This window comes from Catharus ustulatus, chromosome 2 (assembly GCF_009819885.2).
Source record: "Catharus ustulatus isolate bCatUst1 chromosome 2, bCatUst1.pri.v2, whole genome shotgun sequence".
Lineage (NCBI taxonomy): Eukaryota > Metazoa > Chordata > Aves > Passeriformes > Turdidae > Catharus > Catharus ustulatus.
In genome coordinates, this window is record NC_046222.1 from 45,414,715 (window position 1) to 45,438,859 (window position 24,145).

The 24,145-nt window shown below is 38.1% G+C and overlaps 1 protein-coding gene across 8 annotated transcripts in view; it reads left to right on the plus strand.

Annotated features, from left to right (window-relative positions):
• GRIA4 (glutamate ionotropic receptor AMPA type subunit 4) overlaps positions 1-24,145 on the plus strand; it is a 217,930-nt gene that overhangs the window by 166,943 nt on the left and 26,842 nt on the right. For all 8 annotated transcript variants that reach the window (XM_033086500.2, XM_033086482.2, XM_033086492.2 and 5 more), the window contains exons 11-13: positions 650-1,020; positions 2,400-2,598; positions 6,838-7,085. In XM_033086500.2, the coding sequence (XP_032942391.1) occupies positions 650-1,020; positions 2,400-2,598; positions 6,838-7,085 (818 nt within the window). The remainder of the gene's footprint in view (positions 1-649; positions 1,021-2,399; positions 2,599-6,837; positions 7,086-24,145) is intronic.

A 24,145-nucleotide genomic window follows, 5' to 3' on the forward strand; every position in this document is an offset into this window, starting at 1 on the left:
TTTATCCTTTTATCACATGATTTTGCACAGCTATTTCCCATGTACTTGACATTTTTTACTTTTTAAAACCTAATTCAGTCTTACTGAACTATATTTCCCTTGAGACAGCTCTGTGCAGTTTGGTGGAATCACAGCAACAGTTAATCTCTTTTGCAGCCTCATGCCATTTGGAGCTTTCTTGAGTCCATGAACTGCTTTACCTCAAAATATTATTATTGTCTTATGAAAATATTACAATTAATTACTATTTCTGGGATCTTAAAAAATCTCTATAAGTTCAGTGACAATGGGGTCATTCTAATTTTCCATTCTTTCTTACATTCCTTTATTTAAATCTAAATTAATGCCCAAAATTATCTTCCTACACTGCTGCTCACCTCTATAAGATTTAGGAGCCTTCTGTCTCCCTAGCGGAAAAATTAAGTATTTGCATAATTCTGTAAACTAAAAACCTGCAATGTGTATGTTTTACTGAAAGCATATTGAGTAAATGCAGAGTGTGATAGAAAGAAAGAGAAAAATGCTACAAAGAGCATTTAAGCCACAGTGTCCTGATATTAATGACATACCTTTGGAATTAGCTGCTTTAGCTGAGTGTATAAGCACACATCAATTAATCTATCCATCTATATTTCTTTTTTCTTTATAGAAAGCAGAGATTGCTGTTGCGCCTCTGACCATCACATTGGTACGAGAAGAGGTCATTGATTTTTCTAAGCCTTTTATGAGTTTGGGGATATCCATTATGATCAAAAAGCCCCAGAAATCTAAACCAGGAGTGTTTTCCTTCTTGGACCCTTTGGCCTATGAGATCTGGATGTGCATAGTCTTTGCCTACATTGGTGTCAGTGTGGTCCTGTTCCTAGTTAGCAGGTTTAGTCCATATGAGTGGCACACAGAAGAACCAGAGGATGGGAAAGAAGGACCCAGTGACCAGCCTCCCAATGAGTTTGGCATATTCAACAGCCTCTGGTTTTCCCTGGGTGCCTTTATGCAACAAGGATGTGATATTTCCCCAAGGTTTGTGTCAAATCTTTTTACATTTGCATTTTATCCTCAACACTGAAGCATAAAATCTTCCTTCCTTAATTTTCCTGGCAGTATTTTGAAGCTCATTCTTCAGGAAGCCTTTTCTACTTTTTTTTTCCTTTTTTAATACCCATGATAAAAGCAACAGGTGATCTGCTTTGAATTTCAGTCATTACTATTATTTTACCAATGTTGATGTTCATAAACCACAAACAGCTCTCAGAAACAGCAGTTTCACGCAGGGGAAATTCCACTGGGTTGACTTCAGAAGAACTGTGTTGTGTTACACCCATGAAATACACACAGTTGTGCTGAATATCTACCTTGCATCGAGGAACGTCCAACTTCTGTTTCAAGTTCTACAGTGCTGCTTCACAAATATTGCTGTTTGTGAGAGACAATATTTGACTGTTTCTGAGAAGCTACGCTGTGTTGCTCAAGTGTGCCTTAGAAGCACATGCCTCAGATCTACTGCATGTTGGTCCTATAATACATGATTAGTACTATAATATATGATTATCTAGTACATGATTCGTCTAATACATGCAGTCCTGAATTTCTCAACCTTTTAAGAAGTTCTAGAACTTCAGTGGACCATAACTAAAATTTTTAAATTAAATATTATGACCCAATCTTTCAAATTGAAAGGCTTCATTTTAGCCATTTGCAGTGAAATTCTGAGTGTTCAGCATTGGCCTAATCCTTCTATTATTAAAGTAATAAAACAGGTACTGATTAAGAGTGGATGTGCATTACTCCTCAACAGCCTTCTCATCAAATTGCAGGTATTGAAAAGGAAAATATAATTTTTTACTTAACAGAAAAGTCTCTTTTATCACAAAATTATTACTTCTGAAAGAAGAAAAATGTGAATGCTTAATGAATCATTGCAGTAGCTTGTGGAATATTTGAAAAGTTTGGGTGACAGGAATATTATAATCCTAGAGCCAGCATCATCCGTATGCAAAGCCTTTTGCTTTTTTTTTTTAAGAGGAAATCGAGAAAACTACTAATTTTCAGCTACCATGCTTTACTTTTGTCTCCAAAAAGAGATTACCTACCCAGTATTTTTGAAAATTTTTTTCCTATCTTTTAGGCGTGTCCTGAAATAATAGGAACACTGAGATTGCTGTTGAAGAGGATTTAAGTTTCTGTGTATGTGTGATACACATTAATACAAAGGTCTACACTGTTGATATTAAGTTTCAAGAGTAGAAGCATTTATTAATATTTACAATGCAAATGATCTTCCTCCCATTGATTGTTACTTAATGACAAATGTTCACAATAATGGTGCCTTCACTCTCTTTCTCTCTCACTCTTCGTGGCTCAAGAGACAGGAAAATGTGCATTATCTTATCCATGTTTAGATCCCTCTCAGGTCGCATTGTTGGAGGTGTCTGGTGGTTCTTCACGCTCATCATTATTTCATCCTACACTGCTAACCTCGCTGCTTTCTTGACTGTTGAGCGAATGGTCTCACCCATAGAGAGTGCAGAAGACCTTGCCAAACAAACCGAAATTGCTTACGGGACACTGGACTCAGGGTCAACCAAAGAGTTCTTCAGAGTAAGTTGGCATGTCCATTAGAGCAGCTATCCCTACAAACGACTCTTATGTTTGGAAATGTGAAATAATGTGACTTTGCAATAATATGCAGTATGGTTTTGTAACTCCTGTAATACTTTAGCTGCATTTTTACACCCACAAGACCATTTGTTGAATTTTTCAGTTTTTTTAATCTATGGAAAGTTTATTGATCCTGTCAAAAAAAAAAAAAAAAAAAAGAGATGAAAAAGAGATGCCAGGGGGGATACTGAAGCCAGTGATAATTAAAGCAGCATTGCACTATTGATTTGTGTGAAGCTACAGTACTGAAGTGATGTGCAGCATTGAAAGCCTATGATGGTAATGTGGAGTCTTGCAGGTTTTGTTTCTGCTTATGGATTTGGCTGTATGCATTTTGCTTTAGGGTGTTGGGTGGTGGGCAGGAAATGCATTTTTTAATTGCTGACTTTCAGATGGATAATAAAGAGAAAATTTAACTCGAGGGGATGTGGTTGGAGCATTAGGAAATAGCCTAAATAGCCATTCATATGCCTGTGCTGTCTCTATTGATTACTTCATTTTCCTTTGCTTTCCTGTATTAGTGTTGTTGGTATGTAATCCTCATCATTTGCCAGCTGGAAAGCAGGGAGCATGGACATCACAAGCAATACATAATAAACAGTCCTTCCTGCTTTATTTCACGTCTCCAGCAGATGAAAGCTAGGCTCAGCTGATCGAAGTGAGTTTAGCATTTGAACACAGCTCTGAATAAATGCTGTGAGCCAGTAACCCTTCCTTGAAAATTACACAGCTAATTAGGTCATTATTTATCTGAAATGTGGAGATTAAGGGATTTTTAGAAGTCAAGAAGATGGAATGAAAATTTCTTTTAATTGCCTAATTGAAAGGAGTTCTGTACTAGGTACTCACATGCACCTACACTGTTTTCAGTTTGGCCAAACTGAACTCAGTAAACCGTCAACAAAAATTTCAATGTGATTTTTTGCAGAAAGATGATTTATAAGATATAAATTTCACTTAACAAACACATAGTGATTGGACCTTCACATCATGAAACTGATCAAGGAGTTCAGTTTAACCCAGTTTTCTAGATTTCTTCTGTAGACAGTGGAGAAAGAAAAGCAGCCTTGTGTATACTGTGTGGTATATGTGTGTTATGATGAAGTAAAGCACACATTAAAGTATCTTCCTTTTTTGCTTGAACTCTAGAGGGATCCAGCTGAAATGGCTAGGGTGCTTGGTACCTCGTTTTTCATGGATACTGTTCACTGAAAGGTTTCTAACTACACCTGTCTTACTTTTTTTTAATGGATATAGTCCCTCCTACCGATTATTTATATTCACCCGTGTTTCGCCCATAGATATATTTTAAGTTCTTTTTCTGGAAAGTCAGATATTTTATTCTTGGAGCTCCAATTTCAGTCCATCATAAGTTGAGGTTTTAACCACAATATATGGGTACAATAGTTCGTTCTACTAGAATGAGGCTGTGATGATTCTTTAAAAGATGATGCTGGTGGCCAGGCAGATTTATGTTTCTTTGTATGTATTAACTTGTTGCATTTGCAGGAGTATCTTGTGCTTGCAAATTTTGTAGGTGATGACTTACAAAAATTAATTCCCACAGAAATAGTAGATGATGAAGGACTGGAATTGTTTTCTTAATAGTTTCAAAATACTTGTACAAGGCATTGTATTGAAGTAATGAGATCAGATGTATGATGTAGAAACAATATTGGTCACAAAATATTCGTGGTTCTTTTAAATCATCCTGTAAACACAGAAACTTTCTCAATATTTTAGGCAAGTTCTCATTTTAAAGAGAAGACACTATAATGAAGCAAAAATACCTGTGATTATCTGGCTGAAGATGAGCCTTTAGGACATTTTCTCATAATTTTGTAATTTCTGATCAAAATGTCAGAAACTCTGAACACCTCTTCAGCCTGTTTTAAATCTGGATTGAAAGTAGAAAAGGGATCATTTTTTAAAGCCAACATAAAGAAAAAGAGGAACTTTGATACTGTTAACTCTTATGCACTCCTATTTTCTGCTTTAGATGCAGTGAGAGTTGTATTTTTCAGGCAGACTGCTCAAGAGGGAATGTAGTTAGTTTTAGTAGTTCCAGTCAGAAAAGCCCAAAATGAAAACTATCCCAGCTTGGCTGACTGCAGGGAAAGTTGCAATGTTTCCTCATATGATAATAAAAAATATTTGTTAGTTCACTCTTCAATTTTCACTCTGAGTTGACATGTAGAAATAGAATGCAAGCAAATAAAAGTTTGAGAGGAGAAAATGTTCTTAGAGAGCAGATACCTTGTTAGACTTTCCATATTTTTTCTATTTTCATAGGCAAAGGAGACTAGATTCTGAAAAAAAAAATTAAATGCAACCTTTTACAATTTAGGGCAGTGCTTCCTGTTACTAATCAAGCTGTTTTATGTGCTGCATAAAGTTATAAATGAAAGTGATCTATTATATAGTTACTTTATAAAGAATTAGATGTAATGGATGTTAAGATGAGAACAATGTTTGGAAGTGAAGGCAGGAAAAGGGAAGAAAATACTCTTGAAATTATGGCTGATTTATTACTACTCTTTTCCATTTTTTTTCTTTCTGTAAATTTAAATCCATGAAATTACATCAGTGTAAAGCAAAAAGAATGCATTGGTGGCTTAGTTTATACTCTGCTTCCAGCCACCATTATGTAAATGTAAAATAGCTGTGACTACAGTGGAAAGAAAGGGTGACAAGTCAGGATGTAATTATGGACATACACAGCTGTTGTTGATTCAAATGTTATTATATTTGACAGAAAGATAAAATTAGGCATACAGACAAACTAAAAAAGAAAATCATATTTTATGATGTTCTACTATATGGCATTTTATTGAACATTGTTAGTTAAATGTCACTTATTTTCAGAATAGACTTAGGTCCCTAACAAATTATTTTCTAATAGTACAGTCATTTAGTAATTGGTAAAACTAAGTGCTTCAGGGAAATTACTCTCACATATAAAAAGGCTCAGATCCAGGCTTCTTAAAGCCATTTTTTATTTATATAATACTAAGATAATAGCATTTGGTATTTGTTTAAATAATCTGAGGCCTATTGTTTAGGGGTTTTATAAAAATGAATATTTTCCTGGAGTGCTCAGCACAGTGTAGGAAGAAGCTCATAGACCAACTCTTGCTTAGCTAAAAAGTCCTCTTGATCAAATAAAAGCTGACTTGAGCATTAGGTTAAGAAGTCCTTTTTGCAGCACACATAGAGGAAGACAAGTGCCATCTGTTATTATAAAAACAGAGTGTAATGTTCAGCTGACACACTGCTGGTTTGCATGTATGTATTCCCAGTGCTGGAGGAAGCAAAGGAGTTGTTGAGTGAATCTAATGAGCATTGGAAACTACTCAGCCTGAAAGTATTTGCTTCCTTTCTTCTAGTGAAAAATTTTATTTGCTTTAATTTTTTATGAAGAAGTTTTATTTTTGCTTAAGTATTTACTAATGTACCCTAAGCCATTAATTCTTGTGCATTCTTTGAGAAAGTATGTTTCTTACTCAGTTATTGGCAGGATCAGAGTATTTAAAATAAATCCACTGATACTGCAGTTGTAAAATCATACCTAATTCTTTAAGAAAGATGCTTATGGCATTTTACTTCCTTTAAAATTTGGTCCAACTTGCAGTTTCCATCCTTCATTGTGAACCATGTCGTCAAATATTGTATAGCATTTCTGAATATAAATCAGGTCAGTCCTGGACTCCGAATTATGAAAGCAGAAAGCTTACTTAAGCTATTGTGGCTTTGATGGTGTAACAAGTGGATATTAGAGAAATGCTTTAAGATTCAGCTGAGTATTTATGGAGAGATTATTTTACTGTTTCTTTTTAGAGTACAGACCGATTGTGGACATCTACTTCATATATCATTCTCTAAAACACACTTTACCATACATTGACTGTGTGCACTTCCTCTAACAGTAAATTCAGCTTTGAAAGTTTCTTTTTTGACTGCTAGAGTGTAGCCAAACTTAAAAATAGTATCTTCTATTTTAGTATTGATACCTTTATTTCTTGTCTCTTTTAAAATAATGAAATTCAAATAAAATCCTTCTCCAAGATTTTCTCAACTTCAAATGTCTGAAAAATTAGGTATGATTGATTTTGTATGAGCAGTGCCATTCTGAAACATTGCAACATTCTTGTGTTCTAACTTGTTTTTTATTATCTCCAGAGATCAAAAATAGCAGTGTATGAAAAGATGTGGACCTACATGAAATCAGCTGAGCCATCAGTGTTCACTAGGACTACTGCAGAGGGAGTAGCTCGTGTCCGCAAATCCAAGGGCAAGTTTGCCTTCCTGCTGGAGTCCACCATGAATGAATACATTGAGCAACGAAAGCCATGTGACACCATGAAAGTGGGAGGAAATCTGGATTCGAAAGGCTACGGCGTAGCCACACCGAAGGGTTCTCCATTAAGGTGGGTGGAATAGTATAACAATATAAAATGTGTTGTTATAGTATTCCACCTTCCCTGATGTCCCTGATATAGCTCTTTTTGTTTTGTGTGTGAACATGGTATGTTATTTTTATTTTCTTTCATTTCATTTTTTTGATCAACAAAGGTAACCATTTATAATTGCAATATGGATTTAGCAGCTATAATTGGCATATGTTTCAAGGCCATATAAAAACCAAACTGGTTGAACACTAGCTACTTGAAGTCAGCCTCAATAGAATTAACATTGGTTATTCTATTTCATCAGATTTTTTCATGGAATTCAACCCCTTATAGCAGTACTATGCTTACATTATCTACATCAGTATCTGCATCAATAATATGCCTACATTTTATGTTTTGTTTGATCTCAGCTACTAATTTCTGAGTAAGAAGCTGCTTGTAACATCTTTTTCCAAATGTCATCACTTGGAGGTAATTAGTCCTTCATTAAAAGAACTTCATTAAAGTACTTTTTTGTTAAAGCACCTTCTTATTTAGAAAAAATGTTTGTGTTTTTAGCATTATGCATTTCAGTACTGCCTTCAAACTCACCAGTATTTTCTTTATCATGGTATCAGATGCATTCAGTAAAGTACGAAAGTTTTTGATTCACAGGCAGAACATCATTTGCATTTCATTTAAATTGTCGGGGGGGACAAGTTAAGGTGCCTACTTTATGTTAAAATTGACAGTATTTACCATTCTGTTTCTTAAATGTTTAAACAAACAAAACTTGCATTTTCCAGTGTAGATTTGCCAATTTTCTTCAAAACAAAAGAGCGACTAGCAGTTGAAGGGAGTATGGCTGGTGGAGTCTGACAGTGATAAGGTGCACATGGGTGGGGGAAAGGGAATGATCCACAAAGTGCTCAGCACCCAATTTCTCATGTTTGTGCTCGTGATAAGGGATTACAATGTGAAACAAAGGGGAGGAAGTAGGTGTAAGGGTAGAGTTGCAAGTGCAGATGGAGCCATATGTCTGTGGATGAAATAAATAAGGAGCTATTTGTCTACATCTGTTACTGCAGAGGAGACATCATTACCACCATGCAGATAACTAGATTCACTCATAACTCATCAGTTTAACCTGCACACAACACCACAAACATCAGTAGCTGTAACTGTATTACAGGGATGTTGAAAGGAGTACCATCAGAATCATTTCCATCCACAGCAAAAGAAGATTTGTATGTGCAGAGGGGAAATGAGGCCAGATAATTCAGTGACTGAATATCAATATTTGGTTCTTAACATTCTGTACCTCTCAGATTTAAAAATTCCATCTTCACTGCTGAATAAAGTACTAAGAGAACATTAAGCAGGTGAGAGAGGGAAAATGACAATAAAAATGTTAATTCTGTAGAATAACACATCCAGAATTCATAGAGTAATTAAAGGTAGAAGGCAGCGCTAATAAGAGAGGCTGATGTATTATCTGGATATATTCTCAAAACACTTGTTTTTTTATTTTCCATTTCTGATATATTGATATCCCCTTCTCAGTGTTTCAGACAACCTTAGAGTGGTGGGCAGTGCTGCAGTTTAGGGTAGTAAGGAAATGCCCATTGCTGACAGTCATGCTTTCCTAAGCCAAAGCTAGGGCATCCATTTTAGGAGTACTTTGGCTGCTGTCATATATGTGGGCAGCAGTGGGCTTTTTGCTTTTAGAGTGCATTACAGTTCTTTAGTCCCTTTCCCTTTTTTCTCCATAGTATTAAATATCAACAAGAGACAGCCTGTTATAATGAGCACTGATAGCCCGTGGAAGTTGATTTGTGTCAAATTTGGGCTTATTTTAGGTTTGTTCAGTTGCCTAGACAAAAATACCTAGGAGTAATGGGGATGAGACATAAAGCAGTTAGAAGTAAGAGGGCCTAGTAAGATTAATAAGAGCTGAGAGGAAGAGCACAACCACAATTGTAAGGATCCAGTGTGGACTCCTGGTTCCATCCCAGCTCAAGAACAAACTCCCAGACATTCCAGTGAGGCCATAGTTTTATCTAACTGGGGGTCAGCAACTATCATTAGGGTGATGTGATCAAAGCCATGTAGTTTTTCACATCCTACCTTCAAACATGTTTCAAAAATCAGAATAGGGGAAATCCTACCGGACTTGAAAATCGGACCAAATCTTCTTTCAAGCTGTCTCGACTGGCTGTCCATGTCCATGCCTTTCCTGAGCCTTTCTTTCACATGTGCTAAGCTGCTTGTTCTCCTGCTGCACCCCATTCCCTCTCCAGCCCCAATGACAAACCATCAGTGCTGCTTACCTACTAAAAACATTAAGCAACACACTTAATGTTCTGGATAAAAATAAAGAACAAGCAACACCTCACATTCCTACCACCTCTTTCACGTATATCTATAAAGAGTAGCACTTAGAGAAGAGCGGAAAAGCTTCCTCCCCCTGTGTTTTTGAACAGAGAAGCATCAGCTATAAATTTTAACTGCATGTTTCAGTATTTTCTGAATTTTTAAAGATTTAGAATGTGCTGCTTTTGCTATTTTGACTGCATCCCACATGGTAGTGTTTCTGTCACTGATCAGATGACTTATGTAACTGCTGTCTGCACAGATAATTGCAAATATTGAACATGCAGTTTGAAATCCATGAAGGGCAGGCTAGCTGAGCTCATTACATAAATTAGTCAAAAGACATAATTTGCTACGGGACTTGTAAATTGAGTTTTATTTAATAATCCTAATTTCCTATTTGAGTTATATATAAATCACAAATTACTTGATGTAGTTCACAAATAATTGCAAGTAGCATATAAAAGTTAAGCATTCAAATGCTATGTTTGATCTGTTCAGGACGAGGGAAAAATAACAATTTTTCCAAATGAATTATTAATATCAAATTATTCACCAAACTGTTTGAACACCTATTTCATCAAAATTATTTTAGTCTTAATAGTCTTCCTATTTACAAGAATAAAAATCAGGAGTTTTTTCCCAGAAAATACAGTAGCATCTGAATAAAATTGATGTGAGTGTATGGAGAACTAGACCGTATATTTTCACACATCTAACTGACAGAAAGTGGTTCTTCCTGTAGCATAGGATTAGGGATGGTTCCCTGCCATCCCATCACTGGGCTCATGTTCATTACAGAGCACATATCCATCACGTGGTTCATTGCAGATGAAATCCACCCATCAGAGAGATCCAAGGACTGGTCTCTCTCTGTTGCTCATGGCCATACACATGAGCAGTGTAGTGGATTTTAATTCAAAACTCTTCCTTGTTGGGTTTCATGCTACACTCCTGCAGTGTTCAACCAGTACCTATTGGCTAATTGGAATTATTTATTCTCAGTGCTGGTGCAGTATTACAATTAATGCATATCGCTGAATGGAGGAGAATGGGAAATGCCTGATGTGTGCTTCTTTTATGCCCAACGGGCAGTACCACATCACACATCACGTGTGTCTCCTTCCTTCCTTCCTTTTCAGTGATATTCATTTCTATATGATGTTGTAAAAGACTGACGTGTTTGAGAAGGAATGTGGGATTGAGGGCAAAGGCTCTCATCACAACAAAGATTGAGTTTCTCTCAAGGCACTACCCAACTGTTCTTACTGTTTTCTCCTCCTACAACGGTAGGTATCCTTCCAAAGCCACTCTGTAGTACTCAGTGTGAATTAATGAGTTTTTTTCTTCAAAGGTGGTGGTTTCAAAGGTGGTTAAGAGAGTGCTGCTTGTCTGCTTAGCAAGACCTGCCTTTGTAGAAGTGTTGCCATTAGAAGATGTTCTCATGGCCAGACTTCTGGCTGTTGTGGATCACCCCTGGGTCATCTGCCTTGCCACTTGCAGTAACTGTGTTCCCAGAGGGCAACACCTGGAGATCTTGTACTACTCAAGTCCTGTGCCTTGCACGCCTCTGCTTTTCTGTTTTAGATATGTAGGCATCATAAACAAGTTTGAATAGTGAAGAACATGAAAGAGTTCGCCACTCTAAGAGGTAATGAAAAAGGAGTTAAGGGCAATATTTTCTCAAAGGTACACTAAAAGCATTTTCAGCTTTTTGTACCTTGAAGCTGTTTTATGTAAAGGTGTATGACAGGTCAGGCTAAAAGATGAGGAGTTGTTGTCATTTTTTATCTTACTGTTTTAACTAAGGACGTTTGTCCTGTCCTGTAGCCAGAAGTGTGCAGCATGGATGAGTGAAACCTACAAGGTCGTAACTGTCTGGTAGAGACTTTGTGCCCAGGCAGATAAGAATGGCAGGATTAGATTTAGACAAATAATAGAAAAACTTTGACTAGATGCATCAATGTGTTTTAGAGATCGGTGATATTTTTCACCAACCTCATGAAATCCAGAGCTCTAAAAAGTTCCTGCTGTTGGAATTACAATTAACCTGGGAACCTGATTAGAACCTGGGATTCTATATTCCATTATTCATGTCTCTATTCTTTTTATGTAGTAAGGGATTAACACAGTTTGCCTTTAGGAAGAATTCCTTATGTTCTGGAGAGGAGGAAAAAAGGTCCACCTGGTGATATCTACTGGTTTTTTGCAGTGTGACATCTGGTGACACGAACTGACTCTTTGCACATTATCCTTTCTTTACTGTGTTTAACATAAGGGATGCAGTGTGGGATATGGGTGGTGCATCAGTGTTCATGCTGGTGTTGCAGATGTAACTTTCAGATCATTCTGGCAACTTAGGTGGAGGCAAAAGTGCAATGGAAGTGAAGCTAGAGATTTTAGTTTCTACCCTGTGCAAGGGAGGAGTGCCCTGCGGATTGCTGGAGGTACAAAAGGCCCTGTCAACAGAAGGTTGACAAAAGGTGCGCTGTCAACAATGCATGGATTCTCCTGTTTTATATAATATAATGTGCAACACCTGAAAGAGCTTTACCTTAGAAGTGAGAGAACTGTGGTAGAAGGAACTTTTTCTTGAAGAAAAATGAATCTGTAGTAATAGATAAAGATCTGTTATGGAGTCGTTGTGTGCATGGACTCTATAATCTACCATCTTGATTTCAGTGACTTCATCTTCTCTTTTTTTCCTGAGGTGAACCTCTAAAACTGCCACTCTTTCACTGCTTTGTTTCAATGTGGTACTGCAGCTGGCAATGTTACCTTTGCTTTTCACAGATATATCTAGTAAGGTTCCTTATAAATACAGTGTTGGAAAAAAAACTTATTTTAGTAATGCATGCTCATTCATACAACTTTTGGCAGACCTTATAGGATGGATAGGATGGAATAGTCCCCTTTTTTTTATTTTTTTTGGTAAATTACAGTAATTTCACGATTATAAGCCGCACTGAGTATAAGCCGCACTTCTGGGTTTCAGCAACTTTTTGTTTTTTTGTCCATATATAAGCAGCACCTGATTATAAGCCGCAAGTTACAATACAGAGTGTGATAAAAGGTATCTATTCTATCACCATCTGTTGAGGGTGGGGGCAGTGATCCTTATCTCTGCGGGAGATATTCTGCTAATGGGCCATCCATTGAAACCAGGCGGGGCATTGTTCTTTATCTTTTCACAACCCATCCTTCCTCCAGAGAGTCATTTTCTGCTAATGGCCCATTGGGTCCCACTGTGGGACTGATAAAATTACTTCATCCCATTGGAAGTTGCTCCAGCCAGGGGGAAGAGCCCAGCATTTCTTACCAAGATAAAAACAGAGGTTTTGGGACACTAAGGTAGTCCCTTTCTCCACTGGACTCCAGAGGAAAACTGGATTTCTCCACATCACCACTGGACCTCTGGAGGGAAACTGCACCTTCTACAGGAGCACTGCTCCAACTGAGCCACATCTGTCACTGCAGGAGGATGCAGTCACCATGGAATGGGACTGCTGCCAACACCCTGCCTGACGGGGTGTACGGTTGTACTCTGACTTTGTCAGGGTTTGGCGTTTGTTTCTTTGTAGTACTGTATTTCTATTTTAATTTCCCTAGAAAAGAACTGTTATTCCTAATTTCCATATTTTTGCCTGAAAGCCCCTTGATTTCAAAATTATAATAATTTGGAGAGAGGGGCTTTACATTCTCCATTTCAAAGAGAAGTTCCTGCCTTTCTCAGCAGACACCTGTCCTCCAAACTAAAACAGCAACTTTTTGTTCTTTGTGCATATATAAGCCGCACCTGATTATAAGCCACACTTTGGGTTTGGACCAAAATTTTAGTTAAAATGGTGTGACTTATAATCGTGAAATTACTGTATATTTCATTTTCTTTTTTTCATAGACGTGAAAATAACTATATGATAGTATAGTTTCTCTCAGAGGGACTATTAAACTTGTTATCAAATGTTGTTATCAATGGTTTTGGAGACCAAAGCTTATTGTGGAAGACATTCCCAGCTCATCATTCACTGCCAAAACTGTTTATTGTGAATTTAATATATTATTCTGAGACGTACCCCAGCTCCCATTTTACCCTGCATTTTTAGGTCAGTGAGCTGGTAATTCACACCCAGCTCTGTAGGAAAACCATCAGAGTCATTATGCAATAATCAGCTGTAAGGACAGGTAAAAATGTTTCGCCCCAAACTTCTTGCATGCTCTGGTTTATGTTTTTTCTAAGATTGGATTTGTGTGTACAAAAGGATAGCCATGATATTCACAGACTTCCTCTGAGTAAGAGAAGAACTAGGAAAAATGTTTGAGCTGACCATCCAAATTTTTTACACTGTCAACATTTTTTTACTACAGAAGATTTTTTCCACTATTGTTTTTCAATGATTTTGTACTGTGGAAATCCATCAATCTTTAGAAAAATAGACTTTTCCCATCAGTGAAGCTTCCTGGTTGTGTTGTATCATAAAGGAAGAGTTTCCCTGGACCACTCTTCAGTGTACCCTATATTGTTCAGTTTTCAAAAGCCTTTATAGATTTTTAAATTTTTTTAACCAATATTGTTGATGTAACTATTCTGTCTTGCTGTTTCTGTGCATCTGGGCTTCATTCTTCACTCAGTGGCATGTTCCTGTTTCTAGAAAGGTACAGAAATAGGTAATGTATTGTTGAGTCATCCTGATAGCATCTGCAGCCCATGTGCTTCTGAGCATGTTGTGGCATTTCAGAGAAGAATGGATATTTCTTTTGCTGGTAGCTGTCTTCTGGCTGGCAGCAGTGGCACATAAAGGCCTCCCCAGATCATTCTGAAGACAAGCAGCTGTCACAGTGAGGAGAGACATGGAGAAAGCAGGTTTGATTTTTTTTTCATTTCTCTTCTCCTGTCAGAGTGCCTGGTCTTGCCCTTAATCAGTGCGTTATTCACAGTCATTTCAGCAAAGCACTGTAGGACTTAGAAACTGATGTTATTTATATACAATGTAGAGAAGGTATAGAGAAAACTGGTGAATAATTCAGTTTTGACAATTAAAATTAGCGATGTGAAAGTACTGTGTTTGACCTCTGCACTTCTGAGGCAAGAGCCACTGGAGAAAGCAAAAACCCCTGCATAGTTATGGGGTGGTCTGTTAAACAGGATTTTAGTCAGCTTTCCAGGATTTTCCAAGATCTTTTCCTGGTGTGGTACAAAATTATATGCAAACTAGAATGTGGTCTGTAGCATTTTATACATATGTAAACATTATCCTGTTTGACTGATGGTGTAGATCATACTGTATGACTTTGCATAATATTTTCCCTTTGCTGTAGGCATAGCAAGGCTTGAATTACCACCTCATTACCATTCAGTGTCAAAGCTTATAGCTGAGATATTTCTCAAGCAGGTCAGATCCTTCAGACCTTATTGGGTTTTCTATCAACTGAAAATAACATTTACTAAGTAAAAAGGCAGAGAATGGGCCACTTCTTAGGAAGGAATATAAAAGTCAGGGGTCAAAAGAAGATCAGTAAAGAAAACCTGACAATGAATGTTAGCAAGTTGTTCTTTCAGCTGAGCCTGGAAGGCATACTTAATTTTGGTTACCTGGAGTGTTTCTGTCTAAAAAGAGAGTATCTATTTGAAAAGTAAATATGAAGCCTTGGGAACAGAGATTAGAATCCCAGCTTGCTCTGTTCCCCAGTGATGCCTATTGGATTAATTTCATAATTTTCAATCAAGATAAGGGTCTTCCCTGTGCATAAATAGTGCAGTAAAAAGGGGAAAAATTGATGATGACTAATAAGATCCATTGCAAGATGTACAAGCAAATGTATTGAGGCAAAATCTTCTACTTGAAAGAGTTTTGCTCATTCTTGCAATTTTTACTTATAGAGGAAGGAAATTATAATAATTCTGATTTAAGTCACTAAATTGCAGTGAAGAGCATTGCTATTGAGATAATTTCTTATACTTGAGTCTTTGAAAGAAAACAACTCATTAGTGTCCATGATGCTGTACTTGCTGAATTTTCTCTGACCTAGGGGGGGAGGCAGGAAATCACTGGATCTTTCAAGTACTTCAAAGAGCCATCTCTGACCTGCCTTGCCTCACAGAGCCTGTTTCCTCATTGCCACTAGCAGGAAGTTTTCACTCTCAGACTTCAGAGATGATTCATAATTGAACAAAGCTCTCTGTGGTTTGGAGGAGAAAGCAAAAGTCACAGGAATTTGTTCTGCTGCCATTTCTGTTTTCCTACACTACAAATGACAGTAGAAGCAAATGACAGAAGGCAAAGTTCTTCCAAGAAGCTCAGTTCCCATTTGGGTCACACTGTCAGGTTCTGATACCTCTCTGCTAGCATCATCCTGCTCCTAACTCCAAGGAAGGCCTTGGGATTTTAGTGAGAAAAGTTGTGAAATTAAGTGTTTCTCAGCAAGAGTGAAAGAACCAAGCATGGAAACAGGAGCAAAATTAGTGCACAGAAGAGTTGGGTTTTTTTGTAATCAAAAAAAATCAGTGGCAATAGGTATTTTTAAATTAGTAGTATAATCAGTGTAAAAGATGAAGCTGTGTGTTCGGCTTTACTATTGGCTTTAAAAGCACAATGAGGCTTCTTTTTTTAAAAAAAAAATTTTTTGCAAGCTGTTTATACAAGAGATTTCACATTCTGATATTTAGTGATTACTAACAATTTCTTTACTGTCCTACAGAAGCATTGGGCCAGTCTGAAGTAGTCAGCACAGGAAAAATTCAAAAGCAAACACATTTTCTACAATCAGCAAGAAATCAATGCAGCAAAAAGATCAGAGATCTTTTCTTGCTTGTCTGTTTCAGAATTGCTTGAATGCAAACAGGATAGGAGCTTCCCAATAACAAATCTTTCCAAATGAAATTTGACAGACTGTTGAATTCTCTGACAGGTAAAAAGAGGCATATATTTAAGTATAACCGATGAACTTACCTCAGACTATCAGCAAAGGTCATAATGTCTCAAAAATACTGATACCATTGCTGTGCACTCATCCTACTGATTTTCTGGACTTTTACAAACCTTTGATAACCATTAATCCCCACTGTATGCCAGTGGGATACAAAAGGTTATGGTTGTTTCCAGTCTATAGATCCCCTGAGAAATAAACGCTGCCTCTTGGCACTCCAGAAATAATTTTCTCCTGCCCTTTTCCCTGCCATTTCCTCAATCCCTTATAAAGCATCTCAGCAGAGGGCAAGATGCAGCCCTTTATATTTTAACAATGCTGCTCATTATTATTTCTCTCTTTTCTTTTTATTACAACTCTCTGGCTGTTTAGGTGTCAAGTCCCAGGAACTGCCCTTTGAAGTTGATGGTACAGTTCCCGACAACTAAAAGGCCTATCCCACTAAGATAATAATTGTTCAGATAAATTGTAGGTAGACTAAAGCAAGGGAGCAGCCTGCTGAAAGGCATCTCAGCAGCTCGTAACAATCCTTCTCTGTGGAAATGACATTTGGGGAACAAATAGCACCTGAAAAACAGTTTGCAATTAATCTGTGTGGTAGTTGCAAGACTGCCCACCTCCAATTGAAGTAAGTACTAGATGGACTCCAAGAGACATAAAATGGCCATTTAGTCTTTGTGCAGGCTTGATTCTTGTGAGAAATTCCCAACCAAAAGTAGGGAGAAAAGTTTATTTTCTTTCTTGTGGTTTCTTTGAACTGAGAACAGTACCTAGACTGGCACAGTGTGTGACAGAGTAGGCATTATGGACTGAACATCCCAGCATAAAAGGTGGAAAGGTGTTGACAGCACAAAACAAAATTCAGAAGTTTTAATGTATAATTTAAGCTACTGTGTGTCTTGACACAACATCTCTCAAATGCAGCTGTTTCCCATCATCAGAATGTTCCCAAGCATCTCAGGTTCCAAATAAAAATGGCCATTTGTGTATCTCATTGAACAGTACAAGTTTAAAATATTGCTTTTTAAAATGGTGACTTGTGGTTGATCAATAATTTTTTCCTCTTAATTGGTCTGCTTTGTGTGTGGTAGGAAGTAGAAGGAAAACTAGAGTTTGTTTTCTCAACTATCTCTAGCTATCCTTAGCTCAAGTCTCTGTACTTCTATAAATTGATTCCTTACTCCCATTTTCTGCTTTCTTTCCTCTGCTTCCAATTCCAACCAAGTTACTGAGTGAGAGCTTAAATCAAGCCTGAAAAAGGATTTAGCTCCTATTTAACCATATCTTTTAGCAAATGACATTATGCTAAAGAATGCTGTGTGTTCTTTTGTTGTGACTCTCGTTTAACAGCTTTTGGCAGAATCGGCAGGTTTCTGTAGTCAAAGTTTGATTAAAATTTTCCCTGCAGTTTTTTAAAGCCAAAAGTCAACTGGATAAAAGTGATCCAAGCCTGACCTGATACAGAGATCTATTTTATTGTTACATTTCTGGTACTTCTTTCTACTCTAAAAGAACACTTGAAAATAATAATCTGCCTCCAGCACACAAAGAAAATAGAGCTTTTTTAGTATTTTTTTCCTCCCCTCTTGGTCAGGAATAGCATCTCTGTGCAGGAAGACTCAGATCCTTTGCTAGCTTCCAGATCTTCCATTACTAGCAGCAGGGATGAATGAGGCCTGCAGGTGAGAGCAGCCCCAACATCTGGCAGCCCATCTGTTACCTCCAGAATATGTACAGCTTTCTCTGCACAATCTGCTGCTGATATGGTTCCATTTAGTGCAGCCCAGATTTGTAACTATGTCTTTAAGAGGCTTTTGTATGTAGAATTAGATCTTTGGATTCTTTGGTAGGGATGCAGGCACCTTATTTCACACATTTTTTGTTTGTGTGATTTAAGTCTATTTTGGATCTTAAAAGTCTTAAACCGACAGAAAAATTCATGGGATCTAGCTACTTCCTACAGAAAATCTCAGCTTTTTCTAGAAAACCCAAATTGCCTATATTTCATGTACCTAAATGTAAACATTACTAGACAATTCAAATTTTTACATTTTCAGCCAAAATTTTGAATTTCATGGTTTCCACAAGACCCTTTTACTGCTTGCAACACAAAATATAAAGAGACAGGGTTTAGGAGGATGCTCATTTCTTTATTAGTTTTAAATAAAAAGAAAATGCTCAAAGCTAGGGGACCAACCCACATTCAGATGCTCTGCCTTTACTAAGATCCAGCTCCTCAGGTTTTAATCAGTATATGATACTATTTTGGTTATATTCTATACCTGAGGATAATATTTTTTGGTTTTAAACCACATGAACACTTTACAATTAGTTCTGACTTTCCAGTTTAAATAATGTAAACTCAATCTTTGAAAGTGTAGTTGAAAGTGAACAGAAAGTCATCACAGTTTCTTGAGGATTTAGGATTTTTTCCCTGTCACAGTTAAATAAGCAGGCTCCTATTTTTGGCATCTCTTTTAGATAGTGGGCAATTATCCAAAGCAGTTTCCAATTAGAGTGCTTTTATTTCATCCAATTTGTAGGCCACAAGTAAAGATACTGTTGCATCAGATTAAATAATTGCAAACATTCAGACTGCATCTAGAACACGACATCCATTTTTTTGTTTTTTTGACCTCCTCATTTAAGAAAATCTTCAATAAATTAAACCTGTTTCACGGAAGATGATCAAGATGGAGCTGAATATGGATCTCGACCTTCTCTGATGAAGAAGGTCTGGGAGAGCTGGGGTTGTTCAGCCTGGAGCAGAGATAGTTTTGGAGCATCCTAGGAGCAGCCCAGGGTGTCTACAGGGGAATATTCGAGGAGATGGATCCAGACTCTTCACAGCAGTGTAGGGCAGGGAGGTCAGTGACGATGAACATAAAATGAAATGGGAGAAGTTCAGACTGGATGTAGAGAGGATCTATTTCCCATGACTGCCTGAGGGCAGTCTGACAGTGACACTGCTCAGAGAGGCTGTGCAGGCTTTGTCCTTGGAAGCTTACAAAACGTGACTGGTTGAAGCCCAGAGCAGCTTGGTCTGACCTCAGCACTGACCCTTGTATGAGCAGGAGGCTGGACCAGACAGATGGACCAAACTCCTTAGGCGCTTTCAAAACTGCATTGTGCTATGATACTTCTAGGAGAATTATGGCTATGATAAGTATATCTTCAGCCATCACATTGAAGCTTCTGGAGCTACAGGAGTATTTGGAAAGTTGTAGTAGTTTATGGAAAGTGATGTTCATGATTCCTGCATGGTAAAAGGTCTTCTCTTGACCACTAGGCTTTAGGTTCAATCTCTGTGAATTAAATGTCAAGCAGATCATTCTCATCGGAATAAAATTTTCTTGGTGGAAAAGCAAAATAGAGTAAGAGTATCTGAAATCCGTGAAGTAAGTGACAGTGCTTCATACCTCCTCTTTGCCAGGGAAAGAGGAGCAGTTAACTTCCTAAGCAGCTCTATATAGCTGCTGAGTGATTGACAGCATGGACTTTTTTTCTTTTAATTCCTGAGTGGGTCAAAATGTGGAAGAGTTTGTTTGTTACAGGAATCAGGTCACTCAGGTTGGCTGTCTCCCACTTTTGGCAGGAAAAATTAGGACTCTGTTTTGGTTAAAGATTGAATTGAGGAAATACACACAGAAATTTAAGCTTAGTCTATCTCTGGGAGATCAGAAGGATAAAATCTCTATGAATGGTTGCCTGAAAAGACCCAGAGATTTCTGAGAAGCAATGAAGTTTGATTGCCTGAAGTTGTGTCATACTAGTGAGCTTAGTTAATGACCCTGCCCAGCCTGGGCACCTGAGATCAGTGCACCTTCTTACTTCAGATTCACCTTTGCAAATTGAGGGTAATGACAATTACCCATCAGTCTCAGAGGAACAGTGAAGATTAATAGCACAGTATTTATTGTGCTGTGAATATTTGAAGCCCATTCCCACTCCAGATGTTTGTATGATTATTTCAAATCCATGGAGGTGTGTGCGTCTGGATAAACATGGTGGCAGATTTCTCAGTGTCTTTGGAAAGAAAGTGTTCTGGAAAGAAAATGATCAGAAAATTGTAACTTTGACTAATGGTTTCTGAAACAGTCTGTGGTCTGTGACCACCTTTTGTGTTCCATTTAGAAAGCAATGGCAGAAATCTCCATCATCAGTGGACCCTACTCCATATGGCTTTTTAAATTAAAATTAGCACATGGGCATGTGTTCAGGAAAACAGTAATTACATCATTTGTATCTCCATACCCACTGTGGAAATCTATTAGTACTTTTAATATTGTGTTTTTCTTTAGCCTGGCTGCTTGCATTTGAAACATTACAAACATGTTACCATATTGATGTGATTGTGCTTGGTCTGACTGGTCTGAGAGCTGCTATATTTGCATTTCACAGAGTGGTTTGGGTTGGAAGAGACCTTAAAGATCATCTGTTTCCAACCCCCTGCCATGGGCAGGGACACCTACTAGACCAGGTGGTGTAGTAGATGAGAATGAGTGGGACATAGAAAAGTCCTGGCAGAACCATTGTATTGAGCTGACTGTGGCCTTTCCTTCACCAGTGGCAGTATAGGGACACAGAGCTGTGCAAAAGTGAAGGTGCTCCATGCTAAAGTGGACCCTGCTTCCATGCTGGGGTAAGATAGAGAGTTTGCTGCTTTGTGCATGGCTGTATCGATGGTCACATCATATAGATGGTTGCCAGAGGGATTGGATTGCCCTTGTGATCATTTCACCTGATCTTGGGCTGATGGCCAGCTGGCTTCAGGGCATTTTAATTATCAGCACACTGACTATTGGACCAACCATCTCATCTGGTTGCTGGCACTGTTTATGTTTGTCTAAGCATATCAGATATTCCTCATTAACTTCTGCAATAATATTCAGACAGAAAGTCCTAGGAACTCTTCCAGCTAATCCCCATTTTGGCTGCTGACCAAATAAGGCTTTATATGGCACAACTGTAATTGCTTCATTTGTATGGTATTGATCTGCCATTAGGCAAAACACAAGCCAACATTTCACTAGGGCACAAGTTATGTAGTGTTCTTTATTGTTTGGATTGCAGTTGCAGCTCCAGTTCCCACCTGGGAAATAACTCCCCTGTTTTTTTCTTTCAGTCTCTGCTTCTAATTAAAGTAATGAACTTCAAAGTACTTACATCATAATTAGACCAAAGCTTAAGAAAACATGTCTTAGATGGAATCTTTTCATTTATTGCCTTCATGAAAAACATCAGTATGGAGGTACAAAGAAGCATGAATGCAATGTTACAGAAATCCCTGATGCCTCTACTCAGTCTAATTTTAGACCTGCCAAAAGTGTATCAACTGTACAAATCTCATGAATTAGTGATCTGTTTCTGGCAGCCATAAAAGCCAAGAATCCATCCTGATTTCTGTACTGCCAATAGCTTTTGGCATAGTGGCCATGTTTCATTAATAACTTCGTGGACATTGATGTCAGTGGATGAATTCCCTCAGAAGCAAGCAGCAGTTTTGCCCTACAGCTTTCCCATGTGGAGTTAGCTCTTCTTGCTAGGAAAAAGTTATTGAAGAGCTTGCTTGTATTACAGCACTTTTAGTACTGTACAGAATGCTGATGGTATCTGGCTTCGCTGTCACTTCACACTTCATTCTCATTAAGGTTGGACTAGGGCTTGATGGCTGAAAGGTCTAACCAGACAAGCAAAAAGTCAGAAACAGTAGCTTAGAAACAGAACAAGCATGGGCTTGTTCCTAAAATAAAGATCTAGACACAAATAGAACCACAGAATCATAGAATTACAGAATAGTTTGGGTGTGAAGAGACCTTTAAGGGTCATAGAGTCCAGCCCTTCTGCAATGTTCAGGGACTGGGCAGGTTGCTCAGAGCTCAGTCCAGCCTGACCTGGAATGTTTTCAGGAAAGAGACGCCTCTCTGGACAACCTATTCCAGTGTTTTACCATCCTTATTCTAAGAAATTTATTCCTTATGCCTTGTTTAAGTCTACCTTCTTTTAGTCTAAATCTGCCTTCCTTTAGCTGAAAACCACTGCTCCTTGTTTCTAAAAAGCTTTGTTCCCATCCATCTTTCTTATTAACCCCCTTTAAGTATTGAAAGGCCTTAATAAGGTCTCCCTGGAGTGTAGTTATCTTCTTGCTGAACAACTCCAACTCTCTCAGCCAGTTCTGATGGTAGGGCTGCTCTGTCCCTCTGATCATTTTTGGACCCCTCTGGACTCACTCCAACAGTCCCCTGTCCTTCCTGTGCTGGGATCCCCGGAGCTGGATGGAGGTAGTCAACGGGGATGGAGTAGAGGGGCAGAATCAGCTCCTTTGACCTGCTGGCTGTGCTTCTTTTTATGAATTCAACTGAATGAGGGTACTCCCTGAGTTCCTGAAAATAGAATTAGTAATAGTTTTTTCCCAAATGCAGCTGCTGGGAAGATGGCAGAAGTTGGGTTTTTTTTCTTCCAGTGTTGCTCTTGCCGCAGATACCTATATCTGTCACCCTGAATGTGGTTAAATGAAACTCTTGTATGACTCTTCTCTGAGGACATCTCAGAAATATTACCTAGGATAGAGGACTTTTATCATTTTTTATGGAGAATCTTAAGCTGACGGTGAGGTAGTTGTAGAAGTCGCTCCATCATTACTCCTGATGTTTTTCTGCCATTTCTGAGTCTTAAACACATCTTACACTAATCAGGTGCTCTTGAGAGATCCTGATGCTTGCAAAAAGGAAAATATAAAAACATATCATAAAGAGTAGAAAACGGGCAAAGACCATTTCAGATGCAGCTCCTCTTACCCATTATTGTATGTTCATAAATGGTGGGTTCAGCCTCACATTAACGAAAAATTGGAGAAGTCTGAGACTGAAATCTTTTCAAATATTGCCAGATTTGAACCAAATCTGCAAAAATTACATGGTCAATACTGCATTAAAATCTTGGGTTTATTATTATGCCGTGCTACCCACTAAGTAGAACATACATTTACATAGCACATTGAGATATGGGGTTGGTTAGGAACCAGAAAACCCAATATTTATAGTTAGCTCAGCAGGATATTTTATTTTCCATGATTTGTAGTGAGATTCAGCAATAAGTTCTGACTCCTTGTGGAAGTCACAGTAACATATCTTCTGGGATAGGTGATTCAACCTAGGGTCTTCCTGCAGAGGAAAGCTGTGAAATGCTCAGTCAAAGGTACAGTATTTCTGCCACGGCTGGGACATGTTGAATGGAGTGAAAAATTAGAAGCTGCTGAAACAGCTGCCACCCACTTTGTTCTGGAAGATTTTGATGAAGTAAAATCTTCCTCTGCATAAGGTAGTCAGACTGTCTAGTAATCCATCAATAATATCAAATGGATTGAGGTGGATATAAAGAAGGAACAGCTTTCTAAGTTACAAGGAACCACACGATATTTCTAGTCAATAAGCACTGAATTGCATCTAAAAGAGATATGTTTTCCTAGCCCCATTCTGGGTGAAAATAGTACCTTTGTGGTATTCAGAAGCATAAATTTAAAATGCCTTACAAATATGGTTAAGATATTATATAAAGGAAAATTTACAGTAATTTCATGATTATAAGCTGCACCATTTTGACCAAAATTTTGGTCCCAAACCAGAAGTGCGGCTTACATGCAGGAGCAGCCAATATATGAACAAATTTTGGAAATTTCCCAAGCCATAAGTCTGAACCCACAGCAGCCCTGAGCCAAGCCGGAGCCTGCCCGGCCCCAGGTGGCGGGGCAGCAGCGGCGCAGCGGCAGCTCTGCCCGGCCCTGGGGGTACGGCCGCCCTGCC